General features: G+C 40.8%; 1 protein-coding gene across 2 annotated transcripts; it reads left to right on the plus strand.

Moving 5' to 3' along the window:
• The first annotated feature begins 530 nt into the window (after window positions 1–530).
• Window positions 531–23,764, plus strand: LOC110529330 (tumor necrosis factor alpha-induced protein 2). 2 transcript variants are annotated; one of them, XM_021611462.2, is made up of 12 exons: window positions 531–684; window positions 1,702–1,884; window positions 4,712–5,399; window positions 6,143–6,257; window positions 6,560–6,682; window positions 8,454–8,548; window positions 11,567–11,659; window positions 12,261–12,387; window positions 18,819–18,944; window positions 19,043–19,198; window positions 19,946–20,067; window positions 23,104–23,764. In XM_021611462.2, the coding sequence occupies exons 1-12, from the start codon at window positions 633–635 to the stop codon at window positions 23,273–23,275; spliced, it is 2,052 nt and encodes a 683-aa protein (XP_021467137.2). In that variant the 5' UTR covers window positions 531–632; the 3' UTR covers window positions 23,276–23,764. The 2 variants fall into 2 exon arrangements, with proteins under 2 accessions (XP_021467137.2, XP_036840587.1); XM_036984692.1 differs by lacking the exon at window positions 531–684 and adding an exon at window positions 1,180–1,277 and having other exon boundaries at window positions 23,104–23,545.
• Window positions 23,765–24,790: the final 1,026 nt, after the last annotated feature.

The following is a 24,790-nucleotide window of genomic DNA, read 5'->3' on the forward strand; positions in this document are numbered from 1 at the left end:
CATGCTCTAATTTATACTTATAATGAGGCCATATGTGATTGGTACATCCTTTTTGGGACTTTTTAATGAATGATATATAGCCATTGATTATTGAATGATATAACTTATAAATGCCTCACCAGCTTAGTTCAACTTAGTCTTATTCTTTCACAACCCAAAATATAAGCTTGATTTTTACTCCAATGTTAGTAAACTGTAAACAAACATTGTGTATCTTGAAAACATGGTTCAAAACTATCATTTTGATCTCATGTTGAGCTATGTCAATGAATCTGAGAATGGTAACGTTTCTCCAGCACCAACTGTTTACCAAAAAGTGGCAGGGTGGCCGCTTTCTGGTTGTTTGAATCCCAGATGGCCTCTTTAAGGTATACATTATTTTCCTTTTGGCAAAAGGTGAGGCAATTGCAGTGAGTGGAAAGCAGGGAAGCGAATTTAAGATAAATAGAAACTGAAGGGGGAAATGACTTCCTCCAGAAAGACCCATGGTATCCCCCTACCATGCGCACAAAGAGAAACGCTCCGATATGTGGGCAATCAATATAAACAGCTGACACAGTGGAGTTCTTCAGTCTTGAGTAGAGTGTGATATTGAAGAGCTACTGCAAGCATTGTTCATTCGGCTATTCACAATGAAGTTTTCTGTTCTCCACATACTGCCCAGAAGACAGAGGAAGACCAAAGGTAAGATAAATACATATAGCATAACACATATAAATAGCCTACAATATACAAAGGTTGTAATGTATTCATTGATATGAATAGCCTTTTGTTGATGCCCACTACTACTATGATATACAGCACATTCTAAATAATAGGATTTCATTTTTAGTGGTTGCAATATACAGCATGTGATCATTTGACATTTGTCCAGTGATTTTGTAAGAGGTTGACTTTCATCACATTGGAAGATGAGATTGAAGAGTGGAGTGGCAAATGATGAGGGGAATATCAAACGTGTTTTTTTCAATATTTGATGCAACTTATGTGGGAGGGACAGTCCGAACAATAACAACAATGTTGTTAGTTTTAATAATGATTTAAATTTTACCTGCAAGTGTCAACATAAGAATGACATTCAAATGTATGTTTTCCTAAAGATACATTAAGTTTTGTAAAGTATTCATGATGAATAGCAGTCGTCTGTCAAATGTAGGCTATCTACGCCAATGTCTCCGCCCTCTGGCCAGCAATTATTTATACCAAAGCCTAGTCTACAGGTCTATCTGTCACTATTAGGTTACGAGTAGGTACCGAATGTTCTGAGAGCATGAAAGGTAGGGACATTTTTATTGGCCTTTGTGCACCTTTTTGGGCACGTTATTAAATATTAAATAACATCAAATATATGTCTGCCTGTGTGGTTTTATTTTGGCTAAGCAAGCTTCACTCAACTTCGGCTATAAGAGAGAGAACGGCAAAGATATTTTGCGCAAAATGCGCCTGCGGTGAAATAGTTTTAATAGAAACCGTGTGTTCAGTTATGCCTATGTTATAACGCGAACCCACTATTGTAGCCTATAACGCGAACCCACTATTGTAGCCTATAACATCATATCCAGTTTGTTTGCCTGATTTTACACGTGCCACAATGAAAAGTAAGGTGTGGTTTGATAATAAGTGCTCTAAAAAAAATTGTGCAATGCCATGATAGGTTTTATGAAGAGAAAAGACTGTATAACGTCACATTTTTTTTCACAGAGGAAATGGGTGCGGTCGGACACGACCCGGTGGCAGCGACTGTTCTATCACCTGTAATGGAGGGCAGTGCCAAAACAGTACATGGGAGGTTTAGGCATAAACTGAAGATGCCCCAAATACTAGGCTTTGTGCCAAGACCACGGAGCCCCAAACCCATAGTGGAGAGCAATCCACCTCAAACAGGTATATTTAGCTACAGTATTAAGTGGTCATAAGTTGTATTCGGCGTTCTCTCTGGTGTTAGAATGTGCGCATAATTTATATAGGCTATATCCTACTTTAAGGTTCATCAATGTTTTGGATGTTTTGGACACACCTACTTATTCAAGGGTTTTTCTTCATGTTTTATTATTTTCTACATTGTGGAATAATAGTGAAGACATCAAAACTATGAAATAACACATATGGAATCATGTAGTAAACAAAAAAGTGTTAAACAAATCAAAATATAAATAAAATCAAAATGTATTTGTCACATACACATGGTTAGCAGATGTTAATGCGAGTGTAGCGAAATGCTTGTGCTTCTAGTTCTGACAATGCAGTAATAACCAACGAGTAAACTAACCTAACAATTCCAAAACTACTACCTTATACACACAAGTGTAAAGGGATAAAGAATATGTACATAAAGATATATGAATGAGTGATGGTACAGAACGGCATAGGCAAGATGCATTAGATGGTATCGAGTACAGTATATACATATGAGATGAGTAATGTATGTTATGTAAACAAAGTGGCATAGTTAAAGTGGCTAGTGATATATGTATTACATAAAGATGCAGTAGATGATATAGAGTACAGTATATACATATACATATGAGATGGGTAATGTAGGGTATGTAAACATTATATTAAGTGACATAGTTTAAAGTGGCTAATGATACATTTTTTACATCAATTTCCATTATGAAAGTGGCAGGAGTTGAGTCAGTATGTTGGCAGCAGCCACTCAATGTTAGTGGTGGCTGTTTAACAGTCTGATGGCCTTGAGATAGAAGCTGTTTTTCAGTCTCTCGGTCCCTGCTTTGATGCACCTGTACTGACCTCGCCTTCTGGATGATAGCGGGGTGAACAGGCAGTGGCTCGGGTGGTTGTTGTCCTTGATGATCTTTATGGCCTTCCTGTGACATCGGGTGGTGTAGGTGTCCTGGAGGGCAGGTAGTTTGCCACCTCACTACCCCCTGGAGAGCCTTACGGTTGTGGGCGGAGCAGTAGCCGTACCAGGCGGTGATACAGCCCGACAGGATGCTCTCGATTGTGCATCTGTAGAAGTTTGTGAGTGCGTTTGGTGACAAGCCAAATTCCTTCAGCCTCTTGAGGTTGAAGAGGCGCTCCTGCGCCTTCTTCACAACGCTGTCTGTGTGGGTGGACCAATTCAGTTTGTCCGTGATGTGTACGCCGAGGAACTTAAAACTTACTACCCTCTCCACTACTGTCCCGTCGATGTCGATGTGGATAGGGGGGTGCTCCCTCTGCTGTTTCCTGAAGTCCACAATCATCTTAATGCATTTGAGACCGTCAGTTGTGTTGTGACAAGATATGGGTGGTATACAGAAGATAGCCCTATTTGGTAAAATACCAAGTCTATATTATGCCAAGAACAGCTTAAATAAGCAAAGAGAAACAACAGTCATTACTTTAAGACATGAAGGTCAGTCAATCCGGAAAATGTCAAGAACTTTGAAAGATTCTTCAAATGCAGTCACAAAAACCATCAAGCGCTATGATGAAACTGGCTCTCATGAGGACCTCCATAGGAATGGAAGACCCAAAATTACTCTGCTGCAGTGGATGAGTTCATTAGAGTTACCAGCCTCAGAAATTGCAGCCCAAATAAATGCTTCACAGAATTCAAGTAACAGACACATCTCAACATCATCTGTTCTGAGGAGACTGCGTGAATCAAGCTTTCATGGTCAAATTACTGCAAAGAAACCACTACTAAAGGACACCAATAATAAGACGAGACTGGGCCAAGAAACAAGAGCAATGGACATTAGACTGGTGGAAATGTTTCCTTTGGTCTGATGAGTCCAAATGTTTGTTTTTTGGTTCCAACCAGCACGTCTTTGTGAGACGCAGTGTAGGTGAACAGATGACCTCTGTATGTGTGGTTCCCACCGTGAAGCAGGGAGGAGGAAGTGTGACGTGTGGTGGTGCTTTGCTGTCAGTGATTTATTTAGAATTCAAGACACACTACAAAAGCATTCTGCAGCGATACGCCATCCCATCTGGTTTGCGCTTAGTGGGACTATCATTTATTTTTCAACAGGATAATGACCTAACACACCTTCAGGCTGTGTAAGGGCTATTTGACCAAGAAGGAGAGTGATGGAGTGCTGCATCAGATGACCTGGCCTACACAATCACCCGACCTCAACCCAACTGAGATGGTTTGGGATGAGTTGGACCGCGGAGTGAAGGAAAGGCAGTCAACACGTGCTCAGCATATGGAACTCCTTCAAGACTGTTGGAAAAGCATTCCAGGTGAAGCTGGTTGAGAGAATGCCAAGAGTGTGCAAAGCTGTCATCAAGGCAAAGGGTGGCTACTTTGAAAAATCTAAAATCTAAAATATATTTTGATTTGTTGAACAATTGTAACATTTTTGGTAACTACATGATTACATATGTGTTATTTCATAGTTTTGATGTCTTCACTATTCTACAATGTTGAAAATAGTAAAAATAAAGAAAAACCCTTGAATGAGTAGGTGTGTTCAAACTTTAGCCGGATACGATACATGCGCTATGATGTAGCCTGTATGAAGTACTAGCCTACTACCTCAATATATTGATTTGTCAGATTTATCATCCTTAAAGAGGAACTCTAAATGAAAGAAATCACTCATATTATATTTTCCTTCACCATGAGAAATGATTGCCACAATATATTTATGTCACCGTTCATTGTCACGTACAGACTGCACTAAAATAACTATTCAAATACTTTGTGGTGTGTGATTTGTAGTAACCATTCACCTGAATTCTACTTGTTTCTTTTCAGAGGTGGTTATGGACTTTATGGAGAACCTGAAGGAAAATCGCTTGGTGGAGGCTTGCCAGCAGTTGCTCTTGCGAGAGGATCAGCTCTTTGGCCAAGAAACCATGACAGTAGAGGGGTTGGTTCAGGTTTGCAACGAGGATGATAAAGACACGCTGCAAAAAGACTATGAAACCCTGCTGCTCCACTTATGGATGGCAGTTCACACCACCTTTAGTTCCACACCCTCGGGAGAACACCTAGAGATACTTCGGAGTGCGGTGGAAACAATAACGCTGCTGGAAGAGAAGGACCAGCAATGGGAAGGGCGGCCCGAGGGCAGCAGCGAGGCCCCCGTGTGGCGGCCACACCAGTGCCGGCACACCCACGACAACCTGCTTGAAAAAATGGTGGATTCTCAAATGAGGAATGCAACAGTGGAGGAGGACAATATTAGCGTTAGCAGTGTGGACAACCTGTCAACGTCCATGAAAAGGGAGGTATGTAGGATGGGCAAGCGTCTGAAGGAGGACGTTCTCAGGGTGGCCAGGGACATAAGGGACTGCTACCCCCCAGACTTTGACGTGTGCAACTTGTATGTGAGACTTTACCATCAGAAGTTCTCAGCAAGGTTAACAGAACTGGCCCGCTCTGGGCTCGATGTGGATGACTGTAACTACCTCCTCTGCTGGGTGAACAATTACTATCCAAAGTAAGTGGGAAATGGGAGGGTAGTTGCCCTGGATTCTTGAAGGGCTTGTTAACAATCAGTGAAAGTGAAATGGCCAATTTGCTTTTTAAAATGTCCAAATCACATTTAAGTGATGTCAAACTGCATATGTAGTTGATTTGAGTTGATTGGGCCATTACATTTAGAAAATTGAACGCTTTCGCCTATCATTTCCATTGATTGTTAGCTAGCAGTGGCTAAAGTTAGCTGAAGTTTGTAGTGGCTGGAACCATCCCACTGGGCAAACACTGGTTGAATCAACGTGGAAAACTATTTGGATTTCCAAAAAGTCTTCAACTTAAAGGAATTTTGTTTTCACCCAAATGTATACAAAATCCAATGACAGAGTGACATTTTTGGTTGATTTCACATTGAATTGACGGGTGGTTGACAACTCAACCAAATGTAAATCAAAACCAGATGTTAACTAACGTCTGTGCCCAGTGGGAAGCCACTACTGTTTGTGGCAGATGCTAAGATGCTCACTATTTTCAGGGTGAGGGAACATTTAAATTAAAATCCTGAACATCCTGAAAAAAAGGCTAGTTCCCCCCCTTTTTTTAAATGTCTGCAAACTAAAATTCTGCATATTTGGCATAGCTGATTGCTCAAGGTTGCCTACATTATTGTCCTGCCTTGTACAGTCTTTGAGTGATTCTGAGATGTCTCGTATGGTTTCTATCAATGACTTGATGTCATTTACAACATGTTTATATCTGTTTCAGTGACATCTTAAAACACAAAGACCTTGAGGGGCACATCAACATGGAGTCTTTGGGAACTCTTTTATCTGAGAAGGATCTCACAACATTGGAGGAGCAGTATCTACTACAAAAAGAGGTAAACAGGATGCCAGAAACAGCTAAATCTAATGAACAGGCTAAATCCATGTGTATACGTCTAGACCATCCTTTCAGAGTAGCCTGGTCCCAGATCTATTTGTGCTGTCTTGCCAACTGCTATGGTGTGTTAATGACCATAGGGCTTGGCAAGATAGCACAAACATATCTGGGACCAGGCTACTTTCAGAGTGCTTTAGAATTGGAAATAATGTATTATTTTATAATGTTGTATACAATGTCTTTCAGAACTATAGTGTCAAACTTACAGACTTGTGATGACCTGTGCTATGTCGTTTTCAGAGTAGAGTCAGGACCTGGTTCTCCAAGGCTCTCAGTAAGGAGGAGGAGGGTTGGCTCAGTGGAAAGAGTCCAGAACTCATTGATGGGTACTGCTTCTGTCCTCTGGCCATTGACATCATACAGGTTGAAACCTATTGGATTACTACTACTTCTTCTAGTACTTGTCTGTGTTCAGCCCTACTCTTTCTTTGACCTGAACATGTTCTTCTTCATTTTCATACTACATATATGTAGCTTTTTTCTCCCGCATGGTTTTATATAAGCTTCATATTAACATGTCAACCTTGACATAATTCTATTTAAACTGACATTACCCTCCAAAACCAAAGTTTGTCTGATATTTTCAGACTTCAAAACAATGAGCACCATAAATCAGAAATATTTAATAAATGCACTGAATTTCATACATTTCTACTGTTGGGTTCTGAGAATATGAAAATATACTTATTCATGTCACTGATGGAGTGCTGAGGTTTAGAGGGGTTTTACATCAGAAGTTAATGGTTATCCGTAGGAGCCAGATGGCTTTGGAATGTGCTGGTTGGATGGGAGGAAGTCACACGATTGCTATAGGGGAGACGGGTGGACATCTGTGGATTAGGCAAATGAGAGGTTGAGGTCAGGTCAGATGCCCTTAAAGAAGAAATGATGGTTTATTACCCTATTACTTTGTCTTCCTGTCAAACCATAATAGATGTAAGGATTGGAGAGAAGGAGTTGTGCCTAAATTGGAATATATATACTTGTGGTGCCAGCAGCTTACCAGCAGCTTACCAGCAGCATACCACCCTGCATACCACTGCTGGCTTGCTTCTGAAGCTAAGCAGGGTTGGTCCTGGTCAGTCCCTGGATGGGAGACCAGATGCTGCTGGAAGTGGTGTTGGAGGGCCGGTAGGAGGCACTCTTTCCTCTGGTCTAAAAAATATCCCAATGCCCCAGGACAGTGATTGGGGATTGGGGGCCCTGTGTAGGGTGCCGTCTTTCGTATGGGATGTTAAAATGGGTGTCCTGACTCTCTGAGGTCATAAAAGATCCCATGGCACTTATCGTAAGAGTAGTGGTGTTAACCACGGTGTCCTGGCTAAATTCCCAATCTGGCCCTCAAACCATTACGGTTGCTGTAAATGAGAACGTGTTCTCAGTCAACTCACCTGGTAAAATAACGGAGAAATAAACCTGAATCCAATCGAGAATCTGTGGAAAGAACTGAAAACTGCTGTTCACAAATGCTCTCCATCCAACCTCACTGAGCTCGAGCTGTTTTGCAAGGAGGAATGGGAAAAAAATTCAGTCTCTCGATGTGCAAAACTGATAGAGACATACCCCAAGCGACTTACAGCTGTAATCGCAGCAAAAGGTGGCGCTACAAAGTATTAACTTAAGGGGGCTGAATAATTTTGCACGCCCAATTTTTCAGTTTTTGATTTGTTAAAAAAGTTTGAAATATCCAATAAATGTCGTTCCACTTCATGATTGTGTCCCACTTGTTGTTGATTCTTCACAAAAAAACACAGTTTTATATCTTTATGTTTGAAGCCTGAAATGTGGCAAAAGGTCGCAAAGTTCAAGGGGGCCGAATACTTTCGCAAGGCACTGTATATGAAGTAGCTTTTTCTCCCGCATGGTTTTATATAAGCTTCATATTAACATGTCAACCTTGACATAATTCTATTTAAACTGACATTACCCTTCAAAACCCAAATTTGTCTGATATTTTCAGACTTCAAAACAATGAGCACCATAAATCAGAAATATTTAATAAATGCACTGAATTTCATACGTTTCTACACTGAATTGAGTTGACATGGAATTAATCCCATCCCTGCTCTAAGCTATTTTGACTGTACAGGGTCAGGTTTTATGTGCTAATACTGTATGTTGTTCTGTTTACTAGGCTGTTGATGGGGCCATGAGAGAGGCCAGGACTATTCTGGGCAGTGAGGCTAAAGCCCAAAGAATCCTTTGTCAGCTGGACAGCTTCTTGATAAGGTAGTATACCCATTTCTTATTGCTCTGGCCACTGGGTTGTGTTCCTTACACACCAAATAGAATAAAGCAGACTGAAACAGAGAGAGACTACCTGGACTTGTCCAATAAGTAACACTGATTTTCCTTTTCCATTGCAAAACATTTTGGTTGTGTGCCTTAATGAACACATCCTGTTGTAGTTGAACGTTTACTTTTCCATTGTGCTTCTTAACTTATTCACCAAGTTTCTATTGAAAAACAAAACTTTTTCCATTAAGTTTGAATGCTTTGGCTTAGGGCTGTCCAATCTAATATTTTACTGATGAACATGCACGTTGATATCCAGCATCATGCTCAAAGCCCTTCAATTAGCTTACTATGTTCTGGTTTCACAGCCACACAGACAAATTGCGTAATTCTACTTGGCCTTTTTTCCTGGGAAAAGTTGGTAATTCAACCTTGGTGTTCTATCTACACTGTCTTGTTGCAGACGGTCTTTGACCTTGTTTAGTATGCTACAATTAAGTGATAATGTCAGAGAATATGGAACGCCGTTTTGGGTCTTTGCATGTCCAAAAAGATACACTGCAAATAACAGTATTTGTCAAATAAGTTTGTTGACCAATCAGGACCTGAATATGACTGCACATCACATAATAATTTAACACGTTCATACATTTTTTACCTAGTTATTACACATTGATTACACTATCACTCGTATTTCATATGTCATAACGATTCACCGACACGTATGCTATGATGCTGGTATAGTTTTGTCTCGCACACCCGCCAATGCTGCACGAGCGCAGACACACTTCCACTAACTCTGGACAGTGCTGGTCATAAAAAGAGCTAGCTAGCTGATGGATGCCAACAAAGTTCTTCCCCAAAAACATAGCAAAACTACATAATCTGTTTCAGTAGCTATAGTTAGCCGACTAACTGTCTAGCTAGGTTTATAGTTAGCCGACTAACTGTCTAGCTAGGTTTATAGTTAGCCGACTAACTGTCTAGCTAGGTTTCATCATCTAAAATACTCCTCATTTATAATTTTGGTATTTTATTATGATCCCCATTAGCTGTTGCAAAATATAGGTCTTATTTGATCAATGGTGGTCGGACCCACCTATATGAAGCTAGCCACAATAAGGATTAGCCACAATAGTGGAATTAGCAGTTCGCTAGTCTGTCATTGACAGTGATGCAAATGAATACAGATAGTAGAATTATTCCATAATTGAATAAACCATGCTAAACAAGGTTTAAATGTTGTTATATAAATTCAAAAAAATACAATAATTAGTTAATTTGACAAATCTGTTGAAATCACACTGGATGCATTATACTTTAGAATTGCATTGGGGGCATACTTATTTCACTGTACAGCCTTACCGGTGCATTGTGGATCAATGACATGGGGTATCAGACTACTCAGTGACACCCAGAGAACATTAGCATCGTAGCTCTTATTGCGGGACTCTGAAACCACTGAATTGAGCCACATTCATTGTACCAGTCAAGCTAGCTACCACAGAAGTTGTCAAAGATATTAGCAAAATCAGTTTGATCCTGATCAATTTGATCCTGATCGTATTTCAAATGCTCACACAGACGTTTTCCCCATTCGGTTGAAAAAAGAATGCCTTATTACCAACACGGTATTGTAAACTCATCGTTCTTGGCAGGTATGTCACTCTGTGTGCTTGTTTGCAGACTTATTTTTTTGTACAGCTTTGACAGTGCTACTGATCGTAGTGGTGGAGCTTGGCTTGCACGTGACAGTTCAGCACACACAACATTCTATAATAGAATTGTGTTATTTGACGTGTTTTGTTTTTGACACGCAAAGACCCAAACGGCGTTCCATATGAGAAGCCAGTGTTTGGAGGGTATATTGACAAGGGTGTTGTTAGGCCTGAGATGTCGGCTTCGAAGGCATTATCACTTTTATACAACGGGTTACCAACATATTCAAATAACTTTCTTTTTATTAATCTATTCATACCATTTCATCCTTCCACAAGATATAGTCCCAAAACAAATCTAGGGTTGCTACCCAAGCCGGCTGGTTGTTCATTCTATCGGTTTGGTTGCCAGAGACCCAGTTGTTCAGTCTTTTTGTTCTGTATCTATGGACGCAACCCAGTTGCTCAGTCTTTTTGTTCTGTATCTATGGACGCGGCCCAGTTGCTCAGTCTTTTTGTTCTGTATCTATGGACGCGACCCAGTTGCTCATTCTAAATGTTCCACTGCCATACTTGCTGGCAACGTTCTTATCCCTTGCTTGCTAGCTAGTCAACTACGGCTCACTTACAGTCACATCAAAAAGCCAGAATAACAGCAAAGTATCTATATTTGCATTTGTTTAAGCTGTTTTCTAGTGACATTTATTTGGATACATCCATAACAATTAGCTAATGAGGCGCGATTTCGGCTGGCATAAAAAAACGTGTTCACTTGTCAGGACACTGTTGTTCAGAGGAGCTAGCCAACAACACAGCTAACACAATAACTTCAAACAGAAGCTGGAAGGACAGCAAACTAGCTGCACTTCGTTTCGTTTGACCTTTTTTTCAATTGACATGATTTTTCGACTGGCTAAGAAACGTTGCCTGCCTGTCTGTCTCGTTCTGACAGACAAGATCAAATTTGAATATCGAAACAATATTGCAAATGTCGGCGAGACAGACAGCAAGGTTTATACAAATCTCCGCTGTTGAAAACTAAATGTTAGTCTAAAAGAAATGTGACATAATGTTTGCTTTTTATAGTTGCTTGGCTGGGCTGATGAGACAGTGGATTGCGCAGTCAGATGGAACAGAGTAAATAGGCATTTTAACGTCATAGATTTCGCCGGTGTTAACTTGTGGAATAGACACCGGCTTGAATGCAGTTTTAACCAATCAGCATTCAGGATTAGACCCAGCCGTTGCATAAATGAGGAATATGAACTGCAGTGTTACTATTCAACATTTTACTGACATAATGAAAAAGAACCTGGAGATGCCTGTTGACATTTTGTACAATGTATATTTGCAGCTATAAGAAATCTCTTGAAGAATTTGTGAAGGCAAGACGGGAGAACACTCAGGCAGTCGTGAAAGCTAACTTGGTTAACATCGAACAATTCAGGTAGGCCAAAAACTGTTGTTCATTTCACCAAGTCATTTGTTTCATAAAAATCACATTTTCTGTGTTCATTTCCTTGGTATTTGAAGGGTAGCTAGCTACATACGAGCTTCATAACACATGTATAATCCTTACATAAAGCATTCATAAGCACTAAATAAGCATTTTATAAATGCTTTTTGTTTCTACTAATCCCCGATCTCATGAAACAGTTTTGATCTATATGCATGTCGTCTCTTAATCTGAAGTTGTATCATTTGTTCTACTTATCTAGCTACTTGTAGACACTCCAGGAAAGGGAAAGGTCAGTTGTAGAACTGAATGCATTCAATTGAAAATGTGTCTTCCTCATTTAACCCAACCCCTCTGAATCAGAGAGCTGCGAGGGGCTGCCTTAATCAAAATCCACGTCATTGGCACCCGGGGGAACAGTGGGTTAACTGCCTTGCTCAGGGGCAGAACGACAGATTTTGACCTTGTCAGCTCGATGATTGAAAGTACCTTTGAACTGTCCATTGTCATTCTATCCCTCCAATCCTCCCAACCTCTTATTTGACTTCATAAATCCAACATTGATGTCATGACATTGGTTCCTCCTTTACAGAGACTTCATAGTGAGAAGAGAGGAGTCAATCCCAGAAGAGATCAGGACAAGCTGTATGTCCACATTGGCAGACCTGAGAGACTGTGGCTACGGATACTTCACCGGCCCCATACATGAGGAGCTCAGGGTAGGCTACATGTGACAGCAGAGACACCAAGCATAATACTCTAGCAATACTCCAATGTACAACGTTACATCTGCACTGTTAATTTGGTTGACTTTTGGCATCTAGTTCAAAATCCCAGACAACCTTTCTCAAATTAGATGATTTTTCCTTACCCAGGAGTTACTTGAGAGACTTGTCCCGAAGCCACCAAAGTACTTTGCTCTGTTCATCTTTCCCTCGATCCTGACTAGTCTCCCAGTCCCTGCCGCTGAAAAACATCCCCACGGCATGATGCTGCTGCCACCATCATGCGTCACTGTAGGGATGGTGCCAGGTTTCCTCCAGATGTGATGCTTGGCATTCAGGCCAAAGAGTTCAATCTTGGTTTCATCAGACCAGATAATCTTGCTTCTCATGGTCTGAGTCCTTAGGTGCATTTTGGCAAACTCCAAGAGGGCTGCCATGTGCCTTTAACTGAGAATTGTCTTCCGTCTGGTCACTCTATCATGAAGGCCTGATCGGTGGGAGTGCTGCAGAGACGGTTATCCTTCTGGAAGATTCTCCAAACTCCACATAGCAACTCTGGCGCTCTGTCAGAGTAACTATCGTGTTCTGGTCAGCTCTCTGACCATGGCCCTTCTCCCCCGATTGCTCAGTTTCGCCGGGCGGCCAGCTCTAGGAAGATTCTTGGTGGTTCCAAACTTGCTCCATTTAAGATGGAGGTCATTGTGTTTTCCTGGGGGCCTTCAATGCTGCAGAAATGTTTTGGTACCCTTCCCCAGATCTGTGCCTCAACACAATTCTGTCTCGAAGCTCCACGGACTTATTTCCGCACGTGTAATAGTTCCAATGTAGTTTCCTTTTGGTTTTAGACTCGTCAATCAAGCCAGGTTATTTATCCGCTATCCTCTTTTGACCGTAAACAAACTCTGTTTTGACATCAAGGCCGATTCCACTGTGGGCAAACTGATAGCATATCCTACAATCAATAAGAGAGCATGTGTGTGTTGCAGAGGTGTGTGTGTGTTGCAGAGGTGTGTGTGTGTTGCAGAGGTGTGTGTGTGTTGCAGAGGTGGTTCGTTGAACTGCGCTCCTTTTGACCTTTGCATAAAACCCCAAAAAAACAAACTCTGCTGTTTCCTGAAGTCCATGATCAGCTCCTTTGCTTTGTTGAGTGAGAGGTTATTTTCCTGGCACCACTCTCCCAGGGCGCTTACCTCCTCTCTGTAGGCTGTCTCATCATTGTTGATAATCAGGCCTACTACTGTTCTGTCGTCTGCAAACTTGATGATTGAGTTGGAGGCGCGCGTGGCCATGCAGTCATTAATGAACAGGGAGTACAGGAGGGGGCTGATCACGCACTGTGTTGAGGATCAGCGAAGGAGAGATGTTGTTTCCTACCTTCACCAGCTGGGGGTTGCCCGTCAGGACCCAGTTGCAAGGGGTTGGGTTCAAAGCCAGGGCCCCGAGCTTAATGATGTGCTTGAAGGGTACAATAGTGTTGAATACGGAGCTATAGTCAATGAACATCATTCTTACATAGGCATTCCTATTGTCCAGATGGGATAGAGCAGTGTGCAGTGCGATGGCGATTGCATTGTCTGTGGATCTATTGGGGCAATAAGCAAGAGGTAGAGGTGATATGATCCTTAAATCTTCTTCAGGATAAGGGGCAGCATTTTCACTTTTGGATAAATAGCGTGCCCAAATTCAACTGCCTGCTACTCATCTGCAGAATATAAGATATGCATATTATTAGTAGATTTGGATAGAAAACACTGAAGTTTCTAAAACTGTTTGAATCATGTCTAACAGAACTTATGTAGCAGGCAAAACCCTGAGGACAAACCATTCAGACTTTTTCGTTTTTGAGGTCACTGTCTTTTCAATGGGTTTTCATTGGGAAACCAGATTTCTAAGGGACTTGTTTGCAGTACCTACCGCTTCCACTGGATGTCACCAGTCTTTAGAAATTGGTTGAGGTTGTTCCTTTGTGTAATGAAGAAGTACGGCCATCTTGAATGACAGTCACTTCATGTGGACTGTTTGAGAGAGGCGCATAACCAGAAAAGTAGCGTCAGTTTGTTTTCTTTTTGTATTGAACACAGATCATCGCGTCTTCAATTTGATCGATTATTAACGTTTCAAAAATACCTAAAGTTGTATTACGAAAGTAGTTTGAAAGGGTTTTGGCAAAGTTTACAGGTCATTTTTTAGATATTTTGTAGTGACGTTGCGCAAGTTGGAAGCTGTGTTTTTCTGGATCAAACGCGCCAAATAAATGGACATTTTGGATATATATGGACGGAATGAATCGAACAAAGGGACCAGTTGTGATGTTATGGGACATATTGGAGTACCAACAAAAGAAGTTTGTCAAAGGTAAGGCATGAATTATATTTTTATTTCTGCATTTTGTGTCGTGCCTGCAGGGTTGAAATATGCTACTCTCTTTGTTTACTGTTGTGCTATCATCAGATAATAGCATCTTATGCTTTCGCTGAAAGCATAAGATTTTTTTAAAATCTGGCATGTTGGCTGGATTCACAAGGAGTGTAGCTTTAATTTGGTATCTTACATGTGTGATTTAATGAAAGATTGATTTTTATAGTCATTTATTTTATTTTGGTGCTCTGCATTTTCCCTGGCTATTGGCCAGGTGGGACGATTGCGTCCCACCTATCCCAGAGAGGTTAATTAACTAGCCTCTCGAAGCACTTCATGATGACAGAAGTGAGTGCTACAGGACAATCGTCATTTAGTTCAGTTACCTTGACTTTCTTGGGTACAAGTGGGGTCAGCAGACTGGGATAGGAAGAGATTGATTAAACACACTCCAGCCAGGTGGTCTGCGCATGCTCTGAGGATGCGGCTTGGGATGCCGTCTGGGCTGGCAGCCTTGCGAGGGTTAACATGCTTAAATGTCTTATTCACGTCGGCCACGGAGAAGGAGAGCCCACAGTCCTTGGTAGCGGGTCGTGTCGGTGGCACTGTGTTGTCCCTAAAGCAGGCGAGGAAGGTGTTTTGCTTGTCCCGCGGCAAGACATCAGTGTCCGCGATGTGATTGGTTTTCGCTTTGTATTCCGTGATTGTCTGTAGTCTGAGCCGTTGAATTGCGACTGCACTTTGTCTCTGTTCTGGTGTTTTGCCTGTTTGTTTGCCTTACGGAGGGAATAACACTGTTTGTTTTCGGCCATATTCCCAGTCACCCTGCCATGGTTAAATTTGGTGGTTTGCACTTTCAGTTTTGCACGAATGCTGCTATCTATCCAGGGTTTCTGGTTTGGGCAGGTTTTAATAGTCACAGTGGGTACAACAGCTCCTATACACTTCCTGATGAACTCACTCACTGTATACGTGTATTCATCAATGTTATTCTCAGAGGCTACCCGGAACATATCCCAGTCCGTGTGATCAAAAAAATTTTGAAGCATGGATTTCAATTGGTCAGACCAGCGTTGAATTGACCTTAGCACGGGTACTTCCTGTTTGAGTTTCTGCTTATAGGACGGGAGGAGCCAAATAGTCGTGATCAGATTTGTAGGCCTTGTAGGCATTTCAAAAAGTTGAATAGCAGTGGTCCAATGTTTTTCCAGAGCGAGTACTACAGTCAATGTGTTGGTAGCACTTCAGTAGCGTTTTCCTCAAATTTGCTTTGTTATCATTCCCAGCGACAATAAATGTGGCCTCAGGGTGTGGTTTCCAGTTTGCATAAAGTCCAGTGTTTTTCTTTGAGGGCCGTTATGGTATCGGCTTGAGGGGGGAATATACACGGCTGTGACTATAACCAAAGATAATTCTCTTGGGAGTTGATACGGTAGGCATTTGATTGTGAGGTATTCTAGGTCAGGTGAATAAAAGGACTTGAGATAGAATACCGTGAGAGCCATGTCTACGTGAAACAGAGTATGTTACAATCCCCGATGTCTCTCTGAAAGGAGATCCTCGCCCTGAGCTCATCTACTATATTAGCCAGAAACTGAACATTAGCGAGTAATATACTCGGAAGCGGTGGATGGTGTGCACACTTCCTGAGTCTGACTGACTACCTTTTCTCTGCCGGTGGTGTTTCGGAGCTGCCTCTGGAATAAGTTAAATTGCCCTGGAGGGTACGGCTGCAAAACAAAAACAATTCAGGGCTGATAATGTAATAAATATCACACAAAAAACGAAATACTGCAAAGTTGCTTAGGAGCTAGAAGCAGAGTTGCCATATCTGTCGGCGCCATCCAATCAAATTGTAGATACATCTCAAGCATGATCAATGGGAACAAGATGCACCTGAGCTCAATTTCGAATCTCCTAGCAAAAGGTCTCAATACTTATGTAAATAAGGTATTTCAGTTTTACATTTTTAATACATTTGCAAAAATGTTTAAAACCTATTTTCATTTTGTCATTGTGGGGTATTGTGTGTAGATTGATTAGGATTTTTCTTTATGAATTTATTTTAGAATAAGAAGAAGTATGTCATATTCCCTTAACATAAAGTTGCGTTTAAATGAGGTGTTATTGAATGTGCAGAATTGTACCACAGTTTTACTTTATATATATATATTTTTAAAGGACATATTATAATACCAACAGCTTGCCAAAAATACAACAACATTGAAACAAAATGGAAGAAAATAGAATTTGCCTTTATAACATCTGTTTACGAAGAGGAAAACAACAAAACAGGTATTTCTAGTCTGATCACTGGAATGTTTCCACTACCTTTGATTGGTTTGATTTTGACTCATCAGGGTCCCTATTAGCCGACGCCAACGGCGACAGCTAGTCTTACTGGGGTCCGACATATAATGAAAAATACATTGTAGACTAAATACTTTACAATTTACATACACACACTACATGTTCATGTTTTTGAATGTATCTATCAGTTACACGTACAGTGAAATGTGAAAGTATCCAGAGCTCTAGTCATTTTCCACATTTTGTTACGTTACAGCCTTATTCTAAAATTGATTCAATTACATTTTTCCCTCATCAATCTACACACAATTCCCCTTTGTGAAAAAGTGAAAAGAGGTTTTTAGAAATGTGTGCAAACTTATAAAAACAGAAATACCTTATTGACATACATTTTCAGAACCTTTGCTATGAGACTCGAGATTGAGCTTAGGTGCATCCTATTTTCATTGATCATCCTTGAGATGTTTCAACAACTTGATTGGAGTCCACCTGTGGTAAATTCAATTGATTGGACATGATTTGGAAAGGCACACAAATGTCTACATGAGGTCCCAGAGTTGACAATCGAAAAACCAAGCCACGAGGTCAAAGGAATGATCTGTAGAGCTCCGAGACAGGATTGTGTCAAGGCACAGATCTGGGGAAGGGTACCAAAACATTTCTGCAGCATTGAAGGTCCCCGAGAACACATTGGCCTCCATAATTCTTAAATGGAAGAAGTTTAGAACCACAAAGAATCTTCCTAGAGCTGGCCGCCCGGCCAAACTGAGCAATCGGGGGAGAAGGGCCTTGGTCAGAGAGATGTCAGAATGGTCACTCTGACAGAGCTCCAGAGTTCCTCTGTGGATATGGGAGAATCTTCCAGAAGGATAATCATCTCTGCAGCACTCCACCAATCAGGCCTTTATGGTAGTGGCCAGACGGTAGCCACTCCTCAGTAAAAGGCATATGACAGCCCTCTTGGAGTTGCCAAAAGGCACCTAAAGACTAAACACGATTCTCTGGTCTGATGAAACCAAGGTTGAGCTCTTTGGCCTGAATGCCAAGCGTCAAGTCTGGAGGAAACCTGGCACCATCCCTACGCTGAAGCATGGTGGTGGCAGCAACATGTTGTAGGGATGTTTTTCCAGTGGCAGGGACTGGGAGACTAGTCAGAATCGAGGGAAAGATTAACGGTGCAAAGTACTATGAGCTCCTTGATGAAAACCTGCTCCAGAGTGCTCAGGACCTCCAACTGGGGTGAAGATTCAGGAGCCAACAGGACAACGACCCTAAGCACACAGCCAAGACAATGCAGGAGTGGCTTCGGGACAATTCTCTGAATGAATATAAGCCTTCAGGAGAATTCCCTCCTAAATGGTTTCCGACCAACATTATCAAGGCCACAATGTTTGAAGTGCAAAGTGTGACTGTAGGTTACAATGGTACAATGTGGTCATCCAAGTGACCACTCAAATCACATCACATCTTTGTGGGTTACAGATTGTCCATGTTATTCTCCATAATGTTTTTACTTTTGCACTTCAGCTGTGATGAAACAGTTGATGCATATTAGTAATAAAACACATTTGTTTTATTATAATTATTTACAAATTAGTGGAATAGAGAGGGAATTGATTTTAACTTGAACTATGAAGTTGTTATGGCAGTACAACTGCAACGTTTTCTCATCCGGGTCACCGATCATGTTCTGACCCACTGGTGTCCACTGCTTCAAGGTCAGATATTGACCTCTGCATGACTTCCTGTATCCTCAGGTGCAGTACCATAGGCTGTGGACGCAGGCCTGGTTTACTGGGGGTCAGATGGTACTGGATGAAGTTCTGGGGACACTGGACAGACACATGCAGCAATTCACAGACCTCAAACCCATCTGTGTGGAGGTAAGTTTACACTCACACACACGCCAACAGATGTGTGAAAACAAAGACACGTGTACACACAAACACACAGTGATATTTGTGTGTCTGTGTGTGTGTAGGAGCTGCTGGGCCGGCTCCACATGGAGATGATGGTGGAGTATGTGAAGAGGATGATGAAGAGGAAGATGAGGCTGAAGGACAAGGAGCAGCAGGAGACAGCAGCCAAATTACTGGCTGAAGACAGCAGCAAACTGAGCACCTACTTTACTGAAGCGGTAAGCACCGAAGACGCACACACACACCTCATATTGCAGTTAATATAGCTTGAGCGTGTGTGTACACAAACACATGAAAGTAATAGCATGATACACACAAAACCAACTCAAACACACAGTTCAAAACATTTATCCTAAGAATTGTTTTATTTTAAATGTTTATGATGCATGAAGAATAACAAAGAAATAAAGAATTTAAACAACAAATTAACCCCCTAGAGTAACATAATTTTAAAAAATCCCCATCAAAATGTAAATTTAAGCTAGAGATGTACAGTACCAGTCAAGAGTTTGGATACACCTACTCATTCCAGGGTTTTTCAACCTTTGAATAAGTAGGTGTGTCCAAACCTTTGTCTGGTACTTTATACATAGCGTTCTTTTGGTTGTTAAGTTGTTCTCCCAAGTTAGACTAAGCCCACTGGAATGCATGAGAGCCTTTTCTGTAGCCCATCATGGAAAGATGTTGAAAACCACCACCACCTGGGTCATGTTATGACTTGGCAGACTCCAGGCCGAGTCTCTAAATAAAATCGCCCATGTATCATAAACAACAGCTGTGGTCTGATTCCCCTAAACTTCTATTTATTTAGACACTCAATAGATATTAGTATCAAATCAAATCCAACTTTATTTAAAGTGAATGTAAACATCTCGATAGAGTAAAGTAGCCATAACACAGTACATGGAAGACATTAAATACTGTACATGAAAGTATGCATGATTTGACCTATCCACTGTCCACAGGGGTCCAAAATATGCTGGCTGAGTGAGGTCCTCCCTAAAATGGCGGAGGTGGTCAGACTGCAGGACCCAGGAAGCATCCAGCTGGAGATCGTCACCCTGGCTAGGGACTTCCCAGACCTTAGGTGAGACAGACAGACAGATCCTCCACACAAGGCTAACGACATAGATGGAGAGTTTGCCTACAGTACATTCACATAATCACATAACCTGGTACTACATTTACAGTATCCCAGTGACATAACCTGGTACTACTTTCACAGTACCTCAGTCACATGACGCAAGACTAACATAAAATGGGTCCCTCAGATTAAATGTGGGGTTGGCCAGGTGTAAAAGGCATGTCTGCCTGTATATCTTTCATATTTCACATAAGCAGCAACGCCATTATAAAAGTTGTGTGGTCAAAGATCAACTTGGCCTTAATCCTGCTGAACAGCTGTTTGGGCCAAATTTGATCTCAACATCTCTGCTTGCACTTTCTTTGTCTAAACTTGTTCTTGCATGATGTTGTTCCCACTCAAAAGAACACATAGGATTTAAATAGAACACATAGAATGAAACTAGAACACAGAGAATGAAACTAGAACACAGAGAATGAAAGTAGAAGACAGAGAATAAAAGTAGAAGACAGAGAATGGAAATAGAAGACAGAGAATGGAAATAGAAGACAGAGAATGGAAGTAGAAGACAGAGAATGGAAATAGAAGACAGAGAATGGAAATAGAAGACAGAGAATGGAAATAGAAGACAGACAATAGAAATAGAAGACAGAATGGAAATAGAAGACAGAATGGAAGTAGAACACAGAGAATGGAAATAGAATACAGAGAATGGAAATATAATACAGAGAATGGAAATAGAATACAGATAATGAAACTAGAAGACAGAGAATGAAAGTAGAAGACAGAGAATGAAAGTAGAAGACAGAGAATGGAAATAGAAGACAGAATGGAAGTAGAAGACAGAGAATGGAAATAGAAGACAGAGAATGGAAATAGAAGACAGAGAATGGAAATAGAAGACAGAAAATAGAAATAGAAGACAGAATGGAAATAGAAGACAGAATGGAAGTAGAACACAGAGAATGGAAATAGAATACAGAGAATGGAAATAGAATACAGAGAATGGAAATAGAATACAGATAATGAAACTAGAAGACAGAGAATGAAAGTAGAAGACAGAGAATGAAAGTAGAAGACAGAGAATGGAAATAGAAGACAGAATGGAAATAGAAGACCGAGAATGGAAATAGAATACAGAGAATGGAAATAGAAGACAGAGAATGGAAATAGAAGACAGAATGGAAATAGAAGACAGAATGGAAATAGAATACAGATAATGACTCCCTGGTAGCTGAGCCACACCTTTATATTTGTGAATATAAGCCAAATTGAAACAAAGGCTTTTTGATTTCTATTTGACAATGAATGCCTTGCTGATTTATAAATACAAGCCATAGCTGATCCTTAGTTATTTTGAGTCCCTTGAATCCAATTATCTCTTTATCTTCCCTCTAATCCTCTCACAATATCTTAAAATGAAACCCTATTGGGGGGGGGGGGGGGGTTGTTGCAGTGAGGTAACTCTGGGCAAGTCAGGTATCACCGGGCGGTAACCTAGGTAACAAGGGCCTTCACTGCAGATCTCAGGTGTCTGGCTGACTACACAATATGAGGCATCTCTTCTGTCATGTACTAGTACAGAGATGGAGGGAGGGAGGGAGGGAGATACACAGAGAAGGGGTGTAATATGACTCCTGTCTGATGTCTAGAACTGGCCAGCGATCCCTGCTATCCCCAGCACTGTGCAGTGGAAAAATACAGGCCAGGGCTAGAGCATCCCAAATGGCACCCTATTCCCATTATAGTGCAACATTAGTGCACGATGTAGAGAATAGGGTGCCGTTTGAGACTATTCTACCCCTTTTTGGTTCCAGGTAGAACCAAAATGGTTCCACATGGAACCAAAACATTTCTACATGGAACCAAAAAGGGTTCTACCTGGAACCAAAAAGGGTTATCCTATGGGGACAGCTGAAGAACCCTTTTAGGCTCTAGATAGCACCTTCTTTTCTAATAGTGTTTTGAGGCAGAGATGCCAGACACACCCAAGCAGTACTATTACTAAATGTTGCTTTACTATTTGTAGTACTTCTTCCTCTATCACTATTACTGAACTAACACAACTACTGCCACTGATGGTACCGTTACTATTGCTACCGTTACTACTACTGCTGTAGTACTGTCCTACTACAGTCAACAGTAATGTTACCTCTGCTAGTGGGCAGGTCCAGTAGTCTTGCTACTTTTTCTACCACTATTCTGCTCCTTTTTTTTTTAAACGAAAATGTCCTTCTGTTTATACTGTAAATTTGGCACATTCTGTTTATACTGGCTGTCACACCCTGACCATAGTTTGCTTTGTATGTTCTATGTTTTGTTTGGTCAGGGTGTGATCTGAATGGGCATTCTATGTTGGATGTCTTGTTTGTCTGTTTCTGTGTTTGGGCCTGATATGGTTCTCAATCAGAGGCAGGTGTTAGTCATTGTCTCTGATTGAGAGCCATATTTAGGTAGCCTGTTTTGTGTTGGGTTTTGTGGGTGATTCGTCCTGTCTTTGTGTTTGTTACACCAGATAGGGCTGTTTTCGGTTTTTCACGTTTTTGTATATTGTTCTATTTTCATCTTTATTAAAGATGTATCACAATAACAACGCTGCGTTTTGGTCCGCCTCTCCTTAGCTTAGCTTAGCATGACTTAATGTAGACATTTGGAACTGTTTATTTTTATTTGGACTGTAAAACTGGCATGGTCAAAACATGTTGATGCAACATTATACATGTTTTATTATATTTAACCTTTATTTAACTAGGCAAATCAGTTAAGAACACATTCTTATTTACAATGAAGGCCTACCCCAGACCAAACCCAGACGATGCTGGGCTAATTGTGCACCGCCCTATGGGACTCCCAATCACGGCCGGTTATGATACAGCCTGGAAACAAGCCAGGGTCTGTAGTCACGTCTCTAGCACTGAGATCCAGTGCCTTAGACCGCTGCGCCACTTTGGAGCCCAGTTGATTAATATAATGGACAAAAAATGACCGTTTTGAACTTTGTTGATGAACTTTTATTTTTTGCTCTTCCACCTTTCTCAGTTGGAGACATATTTCGGCTCTACTTTCCCTCAAAGCCAACCTATCCACTGCTGATGTCCGCGGCATCAAAGAGAGCCTGGAAGTGAACCGTCCTTCAGTCACCTCCTCCAATACCAACCCACCATTCTTTTCCAAGGTTCCAGCAGGCAAATTTTGGCACATGCCATCTTAATTGTGTTATTTTCTTGTTGTAAACTGTTTTTCTGGTTGAGAAGACTATCCAGATTACAACTCACTGGTCTCTGTTATCAAATCAAATGTATTGGTCACACACATATTTAGCAGATGTTATTGCAGGTGTAGCAAAGACTAAAATACAGTAGAATAGAATACAGTATATATATATATATATGAGATGAGTAAAGCATGTAAACATTATTAAAGGGACTAATGATTCGCAGTCTGTAGGGCAGTAGCCTCTTCAGTCCATGGTTAAGTAGCCAGAAGGTAGCCGGCTAGTGATGGCTATTTAACAGTCTGATGTCCTTTTTTGGTTATGTTGGTTGTTATCTTATCATCTAACCAGATTATAAAGATGTCCTTTGCTTTTCATAAAAGATGTCATATTTAACATTGTTTAAGAAAATGGTGATTCACCTTAAAGGGAATGGGTCATGACATTTATAAAGCATGTAACAAATAAAGTTTGATTTGAAATACATTGGTCCAATACTTGTTTTATTTGTGATTATGCTGCTTTCCAATGCTTCATAAATTGATGTGCTCAGCAAATGTGGGAACTCCTTCAAGACTGTTAGAAAAGCATTCCTCGTGAATCTGGTTGATGGAATGCCAAGAGTGTGCAAAGCTGTCATCAAGGCACTACTTTGAAGAATTTAAAATGTAAAATATGTTGATTTGTTTAACATATTTTTGGTTACTACATGATTCCATATGTGTTATTTCATAGGTTTGATGTCTTCACTATTATTCGATAATGTAGAAAATAGTACAAATACAGTGCCTTGCAAAAGTATTCACCCCCCCTTGATATTTTGTTGCATTCCAACCTGTAATTTAAATGGATTTTTATTTGGATTTCATGTAATGGACATACACAACATAGTCCAAATTGGTGAAGTGGAATGAAAAAAATTACTTGTTTCAACAACAACAAAATATTTTAAAAAAAACAACAACAGAAAAGTGGTGCGTGCATGTGTATTGACCCCCTTTGATATGAAGCCCCTAAATAAGAGCTGGTGCAACCAACTACAGTGCCTTGCAAAAGTATTCGGCCCCCTTGAACTTTGCAACCTTTTGCCACATTTCAGGCTTCAAACATAAAGATATAAAACTGTATTTTTTTGTGAAGAATCAACAACAAGTGGGACACAATCATGAAGTGGAACGACATTTATTGGATATTTCAAACAAACAAATCAACAAACTGAAAAATTGGGCGTGCAAAATTATTCACATAGTCACATAATTAGTTAAATAAAGTCCACCTGTGTGCAATCTAAGTGTCACATGATCTATCACATGATCTCAGTATATTTTCGCCTGTTCTGAAAGGCCCCAGGGTCTGCAACACCACTAAGCAAGGGGCACCACCAAGCAAGCGGCACCATGAAGACCAAGGAGCTCTCCAAACAGGTCAGAGAAGTACAGATTAGGGTTGGGTTATAAAGAAATATCAGAAACTTTGAACATCCCATGGGGCACCAATAAATCCATCATAAAA

This window comes from Oncorhynchus mykiss, chromosome 8 (genome assembly GCF_013265735.2).
Source record: "Oncorhynchus mykiss isolate Arlee chromosome 8, USDA_OmykA_1.1, whole genome shotgun sequence".
NCBI classification, from domain to species: domain Eukaryota; kingdom Metazoa; phylum Chordata; class Actinopteri; order Salmoniformes; family Salmonidae; genus Oncorhynchus; species Oncorhynchus mykiss.

Bases quoted from the DNA above. Each gene is read 5' to 3' on its own strand.
- LOC110529330 (XM_021611462.2), top strand. From the start codon at position 633: ATGAAGTTTTCTGTTCTCCACATACTGCCCAGAAGACAGAGGAAGACC. The intron at 8,549-11,566 runs GTAGTATACCCA...GTATATTTGCAG, and splicing joins CTGGACAGCTTCTTGATAAG to CTATAAGAAATCTCTTGAAG. The intron at 18,945-19,042 runs GTAAGTTTACAC...GTGTGTGTGTAG, and splicing joins TCAAACCCATCTGTGTGGAG to GAGCTGCTGGGCCGGCTCCA.